We start from the raw sequence: 18,651 nt of genomic DNA, 5'->3' as shown, positions 1-18,651 counted from the left end.
CCTTACAGTTATGGAGTGAATCGCTGTTAAAAACGCTGTCGGGAATTGAAATCTTCAATAGGATCTCAATGCTGAATAGCGTTTTCAACAGTGAATCACTTCTGCACTGTAAGGGATAACATAAAGACCTTGGTATCATTTTAACGATGAGATTCTCATCTTTAAAATGAATCTAAAATTATCATCATAGCCCAAACGAGGCCAGAGATATCGGAAGGAAAAGGTTAAAATGGCTTCTCCCCTGTGTGAATTCTTTGATGTGCAACAAGATCTGATTTCTGAAAAAAATATTTCCCACATTCTGGACATGAAAATGGCTTCTCCCCTGTGTGAGTTCTTTGATGTGTAACAAGATTTGATTTAGAAATAAAACACTTCTCACATAATGGGCATGAATATGGCTTCTCCCCTGTGTGAGTTCTTTGATGTTTAACAAGATCTGATTTCTGAGCAAAATATTTCCCACATTCTGGGCATGAAAATGGCTTCTCCCCTGTGTGAGTTCTTTGATGTGTAACAAGATTTGATTTAGAAATAAAACACTTCTCACATAATGGGCATGAATATGGTTTCTCCCCTGTGTGAATTTTTCGATGTTTAACAAGACCCGAATAAACGGTAAAACACTTCCCACATTCTGGGCATGAATATGGCTTCTCCCCTGTGTGAGTTCTTTGATGTTTAACAAGATTTGGTTTCGAGATAAAACACTTCTCACATTCTAGGCATGAATACGGCTTCTCCCCTGTGTGAATTTTTCGATGTTTAACAAGATCTGATTTAACAGTAAAACACTTCCCACATTCTGGGCATGAATATGGCTTCTCCCCTGTGTGAGTTCTTTGATGTGTAAAGAGATTTGATTTAGAGATAAAACACTTCTCACATTCTGGACATGAATATGGCTTCTCCCCTGTGTGACTTTTATGATGTCTGATAAGATCTGATTTAACAATAAAACATTTCCCACATTCTGAACATACATATGGCTTCTCCCCTGTGTGAGTTCTTTGATGTCTAACAAGATTTGATTTAGAGATAAAACACTTCTCACATTCTGTGCATGAAAATAGCTTCTCTCCTGTATGAATACTTTGATGTCTAGCAAGAGTTGATTTAATAGTAAAACACTTCCCACATTCTGGGCATGAAAATGGCTTCTCACCTGTATGAACACTTTGATGTCTAATAAGATGTGAAGTACAGATAAAACATTTCTCACATTTCGAACATGAAAATGGTTTCTCCCCTGTGTGGGTTCTTTGATGTTTATCAAGATGTGATTTAACAGTAAAACATTTCTCACATTTCGAACATGAAAATGGTTTCTCCCCTGTGTGTATTCTTTGATGTCTAACAAGATTTGATTTAAAGGTAAAACACTTCTCACATTCTGGACATGAATATAGCTTCTCCCCTGTGTGAGTTCTCTGATGTATAACACCCCTTCTGTGTCTTTTATTTTGCTTAACAGACTCTGATGAATTACAAGAGAGATCTTTTTTCTGAACGGCTGAGGGTAAATCTGGGTTAATGACATGTTCTTCATATGGATCCTGTGTGATACCACGAACCTCTGTTTTATATTCTGTAGGTATTAGATGTCCCTCTGAGCTCCTGGTACAGTCATCTAAAAAGAAGGAAATGGATTTTACTATTAAATAATGTTATAAGTATATTCTCCACTGAGCAAACAATGGTAACGCGGCCTATTTCATTAGTATTTACTGTGCTGAGACTGATGTCAGTGACAGTCTCAATGACAGATACCACCGCTGCTCTAGGTCACTGTAGAGGTGCTGGTAGTGGATGAAATAAGCGGGCCCACCCAGTCATAGGACTAAGGAAAAGGGGTGGTGGCACTTACACTGATGAGCAGAAGGGTAACAATGTTTAGAACTTTAGACTTTCAGCCTCCATATCTCACTGTCCACTACAGCTCGGAACGTGAGACTACCATCATCTTATAGACAATCATCTTGGCCATCTCAGACATAAATTAGACTTGCAATTATTTAGCATATGATTAGATTATGTAGATTATTTTCATGTAACTTTGTTACTATTTTGCTCCTAAAAATCAAAATTTTAATTATTTTGTAAATCCATCTTTGGCTTTTAACACTGTCTGAATCCTTATGAGCTTGCTTTGATCAGATTCAAGCATGTTTCGACAAATCTGATCTCAGATCTCTTCTACATGGTCCCAGTGTTGGGGCATACTGGTCGACTCACTTGGGTACAACTACAGTTTATTTCTTCCTCTCTACTCACAAGTGTTTGATTTGGTTGAAGTCTGGGGACTGTGGGGGCCAATTCAGGACCTCCGCTTTACGGTCATTGAACCATTTTTTCTAATGTCGACATATGCTTGAGGTCATTGTTCTGCTGAAACACTATGTCGTCCTTTTCATAGTCATAGTACTCGATTGTATGAAGTAACTCAAACTGTAGGATAATCACATATAGCTCAGCAGTGAGACCACCATCAATCCTGGTCAAGTATACAACCACTGTCTGTGAAACAACCCAATATCATCCGGTTTCTTCCATCAAACTTGACAGTACCTTTAATTTCTCAATCTTAGCCCCCTTTTCCCTTAAAACTTTCAGATAAATTTGCTCCCATTAGAGTCCAGTCTATTGACACTTGATAAGAATTATTATAAAATATGATATATATATATATATATATATATCCACTTGTGGTGCCATAATATCACATTGTAATACAAGTCTAAATATATATATATATATATATATATATATATACTCTTAGTTAGTGATTGTAACCATATGTGTCCTAAGAAATATTATATCCTGCCAGACGTCCCTGTGGGAGCGGGGTGCCCAATGCCTATGTCAAAGGTCATTCTTGACTGTTATTGCAACAGACAGATTCTATGGGGCCCTTTAAGATGAAACCATATGCTTTGAATAATGAATATGTTCTTTGTTTAAGTTGATTGATTGTAATTGATGTAAGCTTCAACCAATAGGAATTGAGAATTATGTCATAAGCGAGAGTTTTGATGTATAAGAAGTCCTGAGTTCTTTGTCTTGTAGAGAATCTGACTTTACTAATGTAATAAGCATTTTCTCCCACCCTGGGGTGAATAAAGCCTTATACTTCTTGAAGATCGAGGTCTGGAGTGGTGTCCTTCTGATTTTTTTTGATAACACACTCATCTCATCACTGTAAATCACCTATTTCCAATCTTCTACTGTCCGCTTTTCATACTTATTTTGCAAACTTGAGCTAACGTTTTTTATGACCATATTGAGTTTGAGGCTTCCTCATCTTTTGGGCAAACATTCCAGACTTGTATAATGCACGTTTATGATCGCACTTTTATGAAGCATATGAGCCACCTGCACTGCCATGTTTGTCTCGCCACAACTGATAGGTATAGTGGTGAACTGACTTTTTGACTGATATTTTGCCTGAATGTTCAGCTCTTGTCTTTGGAATGAATGGATGGACTTCGTTTTGTATTCTTCCCACTGTCATGGCACTTACATGATGCAGTTTGGCAACTTTCTTGGCCCAGAGACCGCTATCGATGAGCTGGATGATGTTATTTCTCTTTTCTTGGGAAATCTTCTTCACGGCTAACACTTGATTTGAACCAGTGACCTTTCACTTGGGAATCAAACTAATAAGTCCCTGAGCTATTAGGGAATGTGAGAACAGGTTGTACTTTGTAGTATCCAAGAGGAGCAAAACAGTAACAAAGACATAACATGACAAGAATCTGCATAACTGGGAGCAACACGGTGGCTCAGTGGTTAGCACTGCAGCCTTGCAGCGCTGGCATCCTGGGTTCAAATCCTGCCAGGAACAACATCTGCAAGAAGTTTGTATGTTCTCCCCGTGTTTGCCTGGATTTCCTCCCATTCTACAAAGACATACTGATAGGACAAAAATAAATAAATAAAAAGTACATTGTGATCCCTATATGGGGCTCACAATCTACATTATAAAAAAAAAAAAATCTGCATAACTAATCATATGCTAAATAGCCAAGATGATGGTCTATAAAATGATGAGAGTCTCACGTTCCGAGCTGTAGTAGATGATGAGATGTGGAGCCCGAAAGTCTGAAGTTCAACACCTTGTTGCCCTTTTGCCCGTCAGCGTGAACAAGGGATATACCCTGAATTGTGACCCGATGTATTCAGCTCACTCATGTGCAGAACTCGTACACTGACCTGTAACAACATGTATAGATTACAGATGTAACAGGAACAGTCCTATCACTCAAATGATGCTAATACCTATTGCTACCCCCAGCACACAACAAGTCATCCACTTTGAAGCATCATCTGAGTGATAGGAATGTTCCTGTTACATTTCTGGTCTATATATGTTGTTACAGGTCAGTCTGCGAGTTCTAAACATGAATGAACTGAATATATTGGGTCACAGTTCTGGGTATATTCCTTGTTTATTCAGTGCTTTTGGTTTAGTTTGATGATTTTAGAAATATTAAAAGTTACATGTTAGGCCTTTTTGGGGCTACTTTTCTGATTAATAATGGTGCACAGCAGGTTACTATACTTTGGTACATATTGCTGCTTGGTTACACTGGTACAAGTTATCGGCTTCCTTTTTCCTTAGAGCGGTGACCGGGCCGCTGACAGCACCAGCACTGTTCTGATGGCGGCCCTGCCTGTCCCTGGTAGATCACCTTGCTCACGTTACATAAAGGACATTCATCACAATCTCATTACAATTTCTGCACCTAGAGTAGTTTATCTTATCCCAACAGAACCCACATTTAGGACCGAACATCAAGGCCCTTATTTTGTACTGCTAAGTCCAGGCCTCTGACTACATTACTAGTTGTCCTGTCCTGATATAGATCGTCTTATCTGGACGTCTCTTCTAAGATTCCAAAGTGAAATAAGTCTCAGAGCCCAAACCACAGGAACACAATCCCTGGCTGCTTAAAGGGATCCTATCACCCAGACATAAATTTTTCTAGGTACCATGTCGGAAAAGCCTTAACCCTTCCCCGACATCCGCCGTAATAGTACGGCGCATGTCGGGTGTGTAACTATGGCGACTGCCCGGGAGCGGGGCGGTCGCCGGGTGTCTACTGCTTAGAGATGAGCGAGTACTGTTCGGATCAGCCGATCCGAACAGCACACACGCATTGAAATGAATGGACGTAGCCGGCATGCGGGGAGGTTAAGCGGCCGGCGTCAAAGCGGAAGTACCAGGTGCTTCCATTCATTTCAATGCGTGCGTGCTGTTCGGATCGGCTGATCCGAACAGTACTCGCTCATCTCTACTACTGCTTTACGCAGTAGACAACCGGCGCTAATGTCTCCGATTGGAGACATTAACTCCTCCGGCACTGCCATTTTCTTTGTGATCGCTGGCACCTGGCGTAAGCTCCGAGGCCGGCGTCACGTTACTATGACAGCCAGAAGTCTTGTGAAGGCTCCCCGGCTTGTTATTACATTACTTCTATTGCAGGCTATGCTACAAGTGTAATGCATTGCATTAGTGATCAGACCCCCTGGGGTTCAAGACCCATAGGGGGTCTAATAAATGGCAAAAAAAAAAATAAAGTAAATAAAAAAAATATAATTTTTTTTAAAAAGTATTAAAAATTCAAATCACCCCCCTTTCCCTAGAACATATATAAAAGTAGTTAAACACATACAGTTCTATGAAAAAGTTTGGGCACCCCTATTAATCTTAATCATTTTTAGTTCTAAATATTTTGGTATTTGCAACAGCCATTTCAGTTTGATATATCTAATAACTGATGGACACAGTAATATTTCAGGATTGAAATGAGGTTTATTGTACTAACAGAAAATGTGCAATATGCATTAAACCAAAATTTGACCGGTGCAAAAGTATGGGCACCTCAACAGAAAAGTGACATTAATATTTAGTAGATCCTCCTTTTGCAGAGATAACAGCCTCTAGTCGCTTCCTGTAGCTTTTAATCAGTTCCTGGATCCTGGATAAAGGTATTTTGGACAAACAATTCAAGTTCAGTTAAGTTAGATGGTCGCTGAGCATGGACAGCCCGCTTCAAATCATCCCACAGATGTTCAATGATATTCAGGTCTGGGGACTGGGATGGCCATTCCAGAACATTGTAATTGTTCCTCTGCATGAATGCCTGAGGATTTGGAGCGGTGTTTTGGATCATTGTCTTGCTGAAATCTCCATCCCCGGTGTAACTTCAACTTCGTCACTGATTCTTGAACATTATTCTCAAGAATCTGCTGATACTGAGTGGAATCCATGCGACCCTCAACTTTAACAAGATTCCCGGTGCCGGCATTGGCCACACAGCCCCAAAGCATGATGGAACCTCCACCAAATTTTACAGTGGGTAGCAAGTGTTTTTCTTGGAATGCTGTTTCTTTTTGGACGCCATGCATAACGCCTTTTTTTATAACCAAACAACTCAATCTTTGTTTCCAAAATGAAGTTGGCTTCTCCAAATGTGCTTTTGCATACCTCAGGCAACTCTATTTGTGGCGTACGTGCAGAAACGGCTTCTTTCTCATCACTCTCCCTGACAGCTTCTCCTTGTGCAAAGTGCGCTGTATTGTTGACCGATGCACAGTGACACCATCTGCAGCAAGATGATGCTGCAGCTCTTTGGAGGTGGTCTGTGGATTGTCCTTGACTGTTCTCACCATTCTTCTTCTCTGCCTTTCTGATATTTTTCTTGGCCTGCCACTTCTGGGCTTAGCAAGAACTGTCCCTGTGGTCTTCCATTTCCTTACTATGTCCCTCACAGTGGAAACTGACAGGTTAAATCTCTGAGACAACGTTTTGTATCCTTCCCCTAAACAACTATGTTGAACAATCTTTGTTTTCAGATCATTTGAGAGCGGGCTGCCCATGTTCGGCGACCATCAAACTTAACTGAACTTGAATTGTTTTGTAGAAAGAAATGGTCCAAAATACCTTGATCCAGGATCCAGGAACTGATTAAAAGCTACAGGAAGCGACTAGAGGCTGTTATCTTTGCAAAAGGAGGATGTACTAAATATTAATGTCACTTTTCTGTTGAGGTGCCCATATTTTTGCACCGGTCAAATTTTGGTTTAATGCATATTGCGCATTTTCTGTTAGTACAATAAACCTCATTTCAATCCTGAAATATTACTGTGTCCATCAGTTATTAGATATATCAAACTGAAATGGCTGCTGCAAACACCAAAATATTTAGAACTAAAAATGATTAAAGATTAATAGGGGTGCCCAAACTTTTTCATAGGACTGTACATGTTAGGTATCCCCATGTCCAAAATTGCCCGCTCTACAAATCTATAAAAATATTTTTCCTGTACAGTAAACGCTGTAGCTGGAAAAATAGTCAGTTTTGATTCTGATAAAAATTTGAATAAAAAGTGATCAAAGCAATAACATTTCCGAAAATGGTAGAACTAAAAAGTACACCCGGCCCCGCAAAAAAAGACGCCCTATGCATCCCCGTACACGAACGTATAAAAGAGTTACGGCTGTCAGAATATGGCGACTTTTGGAAAAAAAATTTTTTAACACAGTTTAGGATTTTTTTTAAGGGGTTAAAATGTAAATAAAACCATATAAATTTGGTATCCCCGGAATCGTACTGAAACACAGAATACAGGGGACATGTCATTTTGGCTTCCCTTTTAAGATCAAGATTTTCATGTCATTGATGATGCTGTGGTCTTCCTGGCAGAAGTGTTTTGGCACGGGAAGATCAGTTCTCTGTTGTTTGATTGTATGGCGATGTGAATTAATTCTCATTCTGAGTTTCTGTCCGGTCTCTCCAACATACAGATTTTCAGTGGAACATTTGGTGCAAATGATCAAATACACCACATTAGGTGTGTTACAGGTGAAGGTACCTGGGATTTTATATTCCCTGTTAGAGTTTGGTATCTCAAAATCAAGGAAATCAAGGAAACAGCGACTGATTTATGAGTACAAGGCCATGACCCTATTCCAGACGCTGGACAATGGAATTAACATCTCACGTGGGTTTATGTCTTTTTATCATTAAGACAGCCATTAAGATAACCTGGGATCTGGCAATTGATTGTTTGTTGTTATACCGTATTTTTCGGACTATAAGACACACCTAGGTTTTAGAGGAAGAAAATAGGGAAAAAAAAATTTGAAGCAAAAACTGGTAAAATATTTAATATATGGGAGTTGTAGTTTTGCAACAGCTGCAAGGCCACATTGACAGGTGACCCTGCAGCTGTACGGGGACGCATAGAGTGTTTTTTTTTGCGGGGTCAGAAGTATTTTTTAGTTATACCATTTTGGGGAATATCTATTGCTTAGATCACCTTTTATTGAAAAAAAAACCCGGTGGTTTATGATATATGATTTTATACTTTTATATATATATTCTAGGGAGAGGAGGTGATTTAGAACTTTTATTTATTTCATATTTTTATAGCTTTTTTTTTTTTTTACTATTTTATTCCCCCCCGGGGCTTGAACCTGCGGTCACTTGATCGCAAGTCCCATAGACGGCAATACAACTGTATTGCCGTCTATGGGACATTCTGTCTATTAGTATTACGGCTGGTCATAGAAACCAGCCGCAATACTAATACAGCAGTGACAGGCCCGGGAGCCTAATGAGCCTAATGAGGCACACGGACAGGTCGGCTCCTGCGATATCGCCACGCAGGAGCCGGCCTGCATCTTTACAGGTACGGGGCCAGTGGGGACCGGCCCCGGGGGAGAAGGGGCCGCTGATACTGACCCGGCATCTGCTGTACTAGAGAGGCGGATGCCGAGGAGGGATAGACGCCGGGGCCTGAGACATCGCTGCCCTGCCCTGCATGAAGCCAGCGGCGGGGGGGGGTACGGAGGAGCGGAATAGCATCGCCCCTGCTGCTGGCTTCATACAGGGCAGGGCAGCGATGTCTCAGGCCCCGGCACCTGTAATGGCGTCTATCACTTGCCGGCTTCCGCCTCTCTATTAGAGCGGGTGCCAGGCGCCACATTCGGCCTATAAGACGCACCCTTCTTTTCCCCCCAAATTTGGGGGAAAAAAAGTGCGTCTTATAGTCCGAAAAATACGGTAAGTATATAGTAATAAGCCTCTTCCCCCCTCCCTCCTGTAATCCTATCCCTATGTGTCCTGTTGTACATAAATATGCAGCCTCTAGAAAGTGTTTTTTAGTTATATCTGAAGAAGAAGCTCAGAGGAAGCTTCGAAACGTCATATTCTGTCATCATTATGAGTTAGCCATTAAAAAAGGTATCACCTACTGAAGACTTAAAAAGTTTTTTTTGTTTTTTTTCATATTGAATAGAATCAGTGACCCTTCTGTGCTTTATATAGTGATGACTCCTCACCTGGGCGGTTCCCTGTAGGAATGTCCTCCTCACACTCCTCATCACCACTCACATAGGGCTCTTCCTTTATTGTTACAGATATAACATTTATGTCGTTTAGATCTTTATCCGGATGGAAAATCTGTGAAACAAATATTGTAAAAGGTCAGTAGACAGGTGGAGAAGTCATTGAGAAATGTTCTACATTTTTTTTTTTTATCACCATAATGACCCAATATAACCTGAACGGAGGAGTTATCTAAGCCACAGTGCAACAAATCTGAAGTTTTACATAGATAACAGATGACGGCTCACTGACAACCGCGAGAACCTCATACACAAGTATACTCGGCATGGCTAGATGTGCTTCAGGATATTTCAGTGGAGGAGATCAGATTCTATCAGATACATCCGAGGTTACTTGTCTCATGAAGAAAAATTTGTTAAGTAGTCTCTTTGGTTCCTCATCCCAAACAGAAGTTTTCATAGTCAGAATATTGTGTGAAGGTCCAGACAACATGTAATGTCTATGGTCAGCTTTATCCTCCATCTCCACCTCTCATTACACAAGTATAAACCATCTAATACTGCTGGATAACCCAAGATTGACCACAAGGACTTCATAGCCCGTCTACACATCATAGGGAATATCTCCATCTACCTGATCATCCTGTGGAAGAAGAGGACTGGGACATCTCTCCGGTGTTGTCCTCTTACTGGATCTACCTGTAGGAAACACAGACAGGGACTGAATTCATTCTGTACATACAAATAATGGAAGTCCATGTGTATATAGTCATGTCTATTACCTGCTGATGTGAGGGGCTGGTGGTCCTCCATCATCACCTCCTTGTACAGATCCTTGTGTCCTTCTAAATACTCCCACTCCTCCATGGAGAAATAGACAGCGACATCCTGACACCTTATAGGAACCTGACAACACAATGATACAGTCATCACCCCGACCCCTCCAGTTACTGTATAATGTCCCAGCATTCCCAGCAGTGTCACCTCTCCTGTCAGCAGCTCCAGCATCTTGTTGGTAAGTTCTAGGATCTTCTGTCCATTGATTTCCTCCTGTATCAGGGGGTGAGGTGGAGGCCCCGGGATTGGGCTCAGGGTTTCTCCATATCCTTCATACACAGGAGCCTGACAGCGCCCACTAGAGGTCTTCTTCACTACGGTGTAACTCTGGTTATGGAGAGACACATTAATAAATCTCACTACATACATGTCCAGAGTCCATCACCTCTCCAGTCATATCATCTGTTATTACTATAGATAAGAATGATGTAATGATGACATCATCAGAATCTCTCACCTCTCCAGTAAGCTGGTAGATGATCTCTAGGGTGAGATTTAATAGACTTTCCACAATCTTGTTCTTGTCTCTTTCCATCCTTGATGGATCAATCAGGAATATTCTCTTATATAGAAGATACTGAGAGGATTCTATATTGTAGGAACCTGAATGGAGAGAAGATGAGACAATGTAATCACTACACGGAATCCTATGGAATAAATAGAAGAAGTCCAAAGAGAAAAAGTGGCACTATCACTTACAAGAGAAAAATCAGAGCGCTTTATATAGCTTAGACATCACTCCTTATAAAGTCACATATGCATCTTCCAGGTAGTGCTCAACAGATGATATATCAGCAAATAGAAAAAAGGAAAGAAGGGGGGAACTCACCCAGACGAAGATGTTGCTTTAAAAACTTTTGCTTCCTTTATTGAGGAATAATTAAAACAAAAAGGGAGGAAAAACTGACATACATTGGTGTTGGGCAACAGCCGTTTCGCGCCAAGCCTGGTGCTTTCTCAAGCCTAGTATGTGTCACAAGATGAGTACGTTCACAGAAGTATAAATAGTCTCGAACTAACATCCATTGTTAACACCTGTCAGCAACTCATTAAAGTTTTAACTTTGTGTACTCCAATCTACTATAGCTCCTCCCTTCCCTCTTAGTGATTGGTCCTCTGGTTGTCCGAAATGTTTACTCCATTGGTCCCTTCTTTTTTTGAATAGTCCTGTCAATTTATACGTTTGCTAATTCAGTTTCGCCGTTCTATGGGCTTTATTATAAATTGTGTATAAAACGTAAGTTCTAGTTTGTTATTTGATCTGTTCTCTTGTTCTTTATGCTTATTTCTTTCTTGTAACCGTTTTGATTCTCTATACGATCTAAAGTTAAACCTTTAATGAGTTGCTGACAGGTGTTAAACAATGGATGTTAGTTCGAGACTATTTATACTTCTGTGAACGTACTCATCTTGTGACACATACTAGGCTTGAGAAAACGCCAGGCTTGGCGCGAAATGGCTGTTGCCCAACGCCATTGTATGTCAGTTTTTCCACCCTTTTTGTTTTAATTATGCCTCAATAACGGAAAGAAAAGTTTTTAAAGCAACATCTTCGTCTGGGTGAGTGCCCCCCCCCCCCCCATCTTTCATTTTTTCTATTTGAGAATAAATAGAAGAGTTGAGTCCCATTATTATCACCACCTCCTACTTCTGAGGTCGGCAGCGTGTAGCTCAGGAAGGACGTGACTTGTTGTGGGCTGGCATGGTGGGTATATAAGATGTGTGATAGGCTGAACAGAATCTCATTGTTGTTATGGATAAAGGGGCCGATTTATCAGTTACATAAGGGATGATTATTGGCTGTCGGGACAAGGGTGACAGTATTTCTCCAACAGCGCAGGTTGTGAACTGTCCGTGCGCTGCTTTGGTGAAAGTGTATTGTGAGTGGAGAAATGGCTTTATTGGGAATAACCAAATGTGGAGAATCACGTGCCACTGATGTGACAACAGGTTCAAAGTAGAGATGAGAGAATTTGTTTTAAGTAGGGAGAGGAGCTTAGTTTTGGAAAATTCGATTCGGCCGCTTCTCTGGATTTCACAAAAAGATTTGATTCTTTCTCAATTGATTAATGGCGAACAACATTAAAAAAACCCAGATATTTCAATAATACAGTGAGTGAGCATGACAGGCTTCGCTCTTAGAACCGCTGCACACCTCACTTATTTGGACACAGTTGCAGAGTGTGCAGACTTTCTACCTTGGCTTGGAGCAAGCCATCAGTTCTCAGAAAGGTGCAGGGTTCATCAATTGCAAAGGGAGGGACTGCAGCACCAGCAACTCGGACAGGAACATGTTTAGCTTCTGCACCATTGGATGAGTGATGACATACTCTTGTATCTTAGATATAGATTTTCTGATTGATTGCTGACACAATGACGGACTAAAAGGAGGAGAAGGAGCAGGAACATCACGACCTGCAGATGATAGGCTGAGGTGGTGGAGCCTTGACTGGCATGTGTGCCAATGAGTGATGCAACAGTTATTGCAGCAGGCTGGACCCCCACATTGTAGCCACAGCTCTCCTAGGCAACTTTATGGTGCCTCTGCATACATTGATACAGAGCTGTGGTGCCAACATTGGCACCCTGGCCACGCTTCACCTTCTGCCCACATATTCAACATATGGCCATATTCACCTTCCCCGGCGGCTTAACAAAAAACTGCCACATCGCCGAGTAGGTGATCTTACCACCAACACTACGCACTGACCAATATCGCCACTGCCTCCGCGAAACCCTGCAGTACTGCTTTCCAGGCAGGTAGGCTGCTGCAAAGCAGGTGGTCTACCCCAGGCCCGTTTGGCTCCCGATCTCCCACCCTGCTGACTCCGCCGATGCCTTATGTTTATGCTGCCACCCTATTTTCCTAATTACGATGAAGACTCTTCACTATCCAGCTACCAACTGCTATCGGCTACATAATCATCCACTAATGTCTGCAGGTTACTGGTGTCCTTCTCAACCAGCCAGTACAGTATCTGGAACATGAGGAACCAGAAATGTTTCACCTCGCAACACCAACCAGACCCACAACAGGCAACTGACAGTCACCGCCTGCCCACAGATACAGACATAACTAGATGGTTCCTATGTTCCAGCAGATAACTCTGACCCCATGGAATTCTGGGCCAATAGGTTAGAGCAGTCCAAGGAGCCGGCCCAGTCTGCCATGGGAGTTTTGTCCATCCTCAAGTGTACTGGCTGAGGGGTGTTCAGTGCTGCCCGGGGTGTTGTAATATCTAGAAAGAACAAACTGTTCACTGATAGCATGAAAAAAATTACTTTCCTCAAAATGAATCCGGCATGGATCAAGGAGGATTGCCACACACCTCCGCCTGATACCACAGAATAGAGCTGCCACTATCTCCTGTATAATGTTCCATTTACTGTACTGCTGATGGCTGCTACTCCAAAACAGCTGGACCTCACCTCTTGTATCCATCACATTACTCCATACTGTACTGCCACCCATGTTGTCACAGCTACCACCAGTGGGGAGTGACTGAGCTATGTTTAGAATCAATTTTTTGAAGAAAATGCAGTGATGCGTTTATTCACCACACGTGACAACAGAGTGAATATAAGTAATGTTTCGGCCGTTCGACCTTCCTCAGACTCTACATAAAGGATGTGAGGAAACAAACAGACTGCAGTACAAATTACATTCATTAGTGTTTTACTATTTAGTTGCAATCTGATTAGATTATGGTCTCTCTTAACAAGGTTTTCACCAGCAGTGACATTTCCAACATGTCCCGTATTATTAGAGCTGATCAGATCCAGAAGAGCGCCCCCTATAGTTGGATCTTCTGCAAGCTGGACCATAGAATTGTCCTGCAACAAGTTGATGAATTTCCTCCCCTTTGCAGACTATGCAGTACCATGACCCCACTCAATAACAAAGTAGTTAAAATCTCCCATCATGACTCCCGCACCCGCCTGCCCCCACTCAATTTCCTTCTATAACCGACTCTTTATAGATTCTACCAAAAATTATTCAATAGCAAAATTGGCAAATCTTAAAGCCAGATTTGTCTGTACTGTTTGGTTGTAATAAACAGCTGACATCTACCACAACAATATTCACCCTGAAACTCTTACTCCAGCAGTGCAGACATATAACCTAGTGTGCACTGAAGTGAAAGGCCAAGCTTGCTAGCATTATCCAAATGACAATACCCAGTTAAGTTGTTAAATTTAGGTAAATGTTCAATCCAGATCTTCACCTCCACTTACACCAAAGCCACTTAGTGAAGCAAAACCAAAGTGAGAAGAGTTCTACAAAGAACGAACAACATGCGATATTAATGGAAGGTTTAGATATTAATAACCCCATCAAGTCTCCATTTTCACCAGCCTACATGAAACTAATTCTTGACTACCAGGGAAAAGCCGCCTTCCTTTATGGAGGAGATCGTGGCCAGGATATACAGAACACCTCTGATATCTCTGATGCTTTTCAGACCAATAATTTCTACAATATCCATTGCGGCCAATTTGCAGATATGTCTCCTGAGGCATTGCAGGCTAATACAAGAGTATAAAAGAACAGGAATATCCAGTCAGTAGGCTCCATAAAGTGCATGCCCCAGTAGCGAGAAAGGTATATAACTAACACAAAAAGAAAAATGGGATAGGACACTCAAAAATCTCAATAAATTGTACAAACTTTATTGACAATAAAGCAGGAAGCAAATACAAAAAACAGGATACGTTGAGGACGCAGGGGTGGACATAAATACATATAAGGGGATGTCAGTAATATCGGTCACTAAGGGCAAAGTGCAAATATTCAAAGTGTCTTTTGAGCATTTGCATTTTGCCCTTAGTGACTGATACTACTTTGTTGGGATTAGTCATTCCATTGTGGGTTATGTTACCCCGATTACTATTGATATACTTATATTGTATATCATTACTTCACTGACACTATACGGGTCTATGACTGCCTGTTATTGTTATAGGTGCTTGCTGTGTGATATAGATATATATATATATATATATATATATATATATATATATATATATGTATATGTATATACACAGACATATACACACACAGCTAGCACCTATACTGATAACGGACCAAATCATAAGCCCATACGATGTCAGTGGAATAATAGTGTGCAATATGAGCGTCTCAGGGGTAGTCAGGAATAACATGACACGCAGTGGGATGCCTGATCACAACAAGGACACTGAACACAGCCTAAGAGAGCCTTCACACGGAGTAAACGCAAAATACACGTGTAAAAACAAGACTCCCATAGACTTCAATGACATTTTACAGGCATATTTTTACATGTGTAAAAAATATCATTGAAGTCAATGGGAGTCTTATTTTTACAGGTGTATTTTGCAAAAACACACGCGCATTTACTCCGTTTGAAGGCTCCCTTAAAGTCTATAAGCAGCGCAACAAGTGACCACTAGGTAGAAATAAATAAAGGTCACATGACATACCCATACTGGACATATAACTCCACACCTGAACCCTCTGACCCTTCGCCCCAACACGCGTTTTGGTCTGTGCCTTCTTCTGGGGGGGTAGTGTCAGAGGAGCAGGAGGAGGGAGATATACAAACAGCCAACCAATCGGATTCAATATCGCTATCACGTGGGGATAGCACTGGCGTATTGAATCCAATTGGTTGGGTGTTTGGCTAATAGGGTTTCGGTTTCTTGCTACCTCTGTTGTATTATCTTTTTGTTTTATACCTTGTTTATTATAAAACTATCGCTAAACATTGATGAAACATTCTATACTACATTAGTTCTTACCTATCACAGTATCGCACTATTATTCATGTATTATGTGTATATTAGCTAAATCAGGGAATATATAGTTGGATAATGTGACAGAAGAGAGGCTAAAAAATTCTCCACAAAATTGTAGCAATCGGTGACTGATGAGAATCAGTGACTAGAGATGAGCAATCAGTGAAATATTCGAGATTCGATATTCATTTCAAGTAGAGAATCATTATTCGACTTTCAGGGGAAACCACTATTCGACTAAAGGAGAGTCACCAAGTCCACGAATAGCAGGAGGAGAGTGTTTAGGAGGAGCACTGTGCAGTTAAAGCGCACGGACCCCATTATAGTCTATGGGGTCCGTGCGCTTTAATTGCACAGCGCTTGCAGTTGCACTGATAAAAAGTAAGCTCCCTCGTAACCGCAAGCTGTCAGCTCTCCCAACTAGCAAAGACGGGCCTGGAGCAAATCAATACTGGTTCTACAGCAGCCTCGTCCTTGCTAGTCGGAAGAGAGCTGACAGCTTGCTGTTACGAGGGAGCTTACTTTTTCTCATAGGAATAAATTGACCAGCGTTGATTGGCCAATGTACAGCATTCAGCCAATCAACGCTGGTTCTGCCGAAGGGCTCGTCTGTGAGGAGGTGGAGTCTAAGATCGGACCAGAATGGAGACTGCTGTGGTCCGATCTTAGACTCCGCCTCCTCACAGACGAGCCTCTGGCAGAACCAGCGTTGATTGGTCGAATGCTGTACACTGGCCAATCAATGCTGGTTAATTCATTCCTATGAGAAAGTCAGATCTCTCGTAACAGCAAGCTGCCTGCTCCTAGCAAGGACAAGCCTGCTGCAGAACCAGCGTTGATTTGCCGAATGCTATACACTGTATAGTATTCGGCCAATCAACGCTGGTTCTGAATCGAATATTTACTGCGAATAGCTAGTAGTATTCGATCAAGTACGAATATTTCGAATACCTTAGTATTCGATCGAATACCTACTCGCTCATCTCTATCAGTGACCCTTCTGTGCTTTATATAGTGATGACTCCTCACCTGGGCGGTTCCCTGTAGGAATGTCCTCCTCACACTCCTCATCACCACTCACATAGGGCTCTTCCTTTATTGTTATAGATATAACATTTATGTCGTTCAGATCTTTATCCTGATGGAAAATCTGTAATACAAATATTGTAAAGGTCAGCAGACAAATGGGGAAGTCATGGAGAAATGTTGTAAATGTTTTTTTATCATCATAATGACCAAACCTGACCTGACAGGAGGAGTTATCTGAGCCAAAGAGCAACAAATGTGAAGCTGGACATAGATATTACATGACGGCTCACTGACAACTGTGAGAACCTCATACACATGTATACTCAGCATGGCTAGATGTGCTTCAGGATATTTCAGTGGAGAAGATCAGATTCTATCAGATACATCCGGGGTTACTTGTCTCATGGAGAGAAATCTTTTAAGAAATCTCTTTGGTTCCTCATTCCAAACAGAATGTTCCATAGTCAGAAGATTGTGAGAAGATCCAGACAACATGTAATGTCTATGGTCAGCTTTATCCTCCATCTCCACCTCTCAATACACGAATATAAAACATCTAATACTGCTGGATAACCCAAGACTGACCACAAGGACTTCACAGCCCGTCTACACATCATAGGGAATATCTCCATCTACCTGATCATCCTGTGGAAGAAGAGGACTGGGACATCTCTCCGGTGTTGTCCTCTTACTGGATCTACCTGTAGAAAACACAGACAGGGATTGAATTCATTCTGTACATACAAATAATGGAAGTCCATGTGTATATAGTCATGTCTATTACCTGCTGATGTGAGGGGCTGGTGGTCCTCCATCATCACCTCCTTGTACAGATCCTTGTGTCCTTCTAAATACTCCCACTCCTCCATGGAGAAATAGACAGCGACATCCTGACACCTTATAGGAACCTGACAACACAATGATACAGTCATCACCCCGACCCCTCCAGTTACTGTATAATGTCCCAGCATTCCTAGCAGTGTCACCTCTCCAGTCAGCAGCTCCAGCATCTTGTTGGTGAGTTCTAGGATCTTCTGTCCGTTGATCTCCTCCTGTATCAAGGGATGAGGTGGAGGTCCCAGGATTGGGCTCATGGTTCCTCCATATCCCTCATACACAGAAGCCTGACAGCGCCCACTAGAGGTCTTCTTCACTACTGTGTAACCCTGGATATGGGGAGACACATTAATAAATATCACTACATACATGTCCAGAGTCCATCAACTCTCCAGTCATATCATCTGTTATTACTATAGATAAGAATGATGTAATGATGACATCATCAGAATCTCTCACCTCTCCAGTAAGCTGGTAGATGATCTCTAGGGTGAGATTTAATAGACTTTCTGCCATCTTGTTCCTGTCTCTTTCCATCCTTGATGGATCAATCAGGAATATTCTCTTATATAGAAGATACTGAGAGGATTCTATATTGTAGGAACCTGAATGGAGAGAAGATGAAACAATGTAATCACTACACGGAATCACTCTTCATGGGACTGCAGCAATACCAGGTAAGTAGCATAAAATACTCTGTGGGTAGCCTACTGTGGAGCATATAATACTGTCTGGGGACTACTTCCAAGCGCATTGTACTATCTGGAGGCCTATCACTATTTAGATCACTCAGTATCTGTATTATAGTAGACATG

At 41.5% G+C, this 18,651-nt stretch overlaps 1 protein-coding gene across 1 annotated transcript; it reads right to left on the bottom strand.

Moving 5' to 3' along the window:
• Positions 1 to 224: 224 nt before the first annotated feature.
• On the bottom strand, positions 225 to 18,437 carry LOC142191006 (uncharacterized). The gene is made up of 6 exons (XM_075262328.1): positions 18,296 to 18,437; positions 17,986 to 18,165; positions 17,784 to 17,907; positions 17,636 to 17,700; positions 17,000 to 17,120; positions 225 to 1,630 (listed from the first exon to the last, which is right to left on the bottom strand). Exons 1-6 carry the CDS (start codon positions 18,371 to 18,373, stop codon positions 225 to 227), a joined length of 1,974 nt encoding a protein of 657 aa, XP_075118429.1. The 5' UTR covers positions 18,374 to 18,437.
• Between the last annotated feature and the right edge of the window lie 214 nt (positions 18,438 to 18,651).

This window comes from Leptodactylus fuscus, chromosome 1, assembly GCF_031893055.1.
Source record: "Leptodactylus fuscus isolate aLepFus1 chromosome 1, aLepFus1.hap2, whole genome shotgun sequence".
Classification (NCBI taxonomy): domain Eukaryota; kingdom Metazoa; phylum Chordata; class Amphibia; order Anura; family Leptodactylidae; genus Leptodactylus; species Leptodactylus fuscus.
This window is presented reverse-complemented; position numbering and strand designations above follow the sequence as displayed.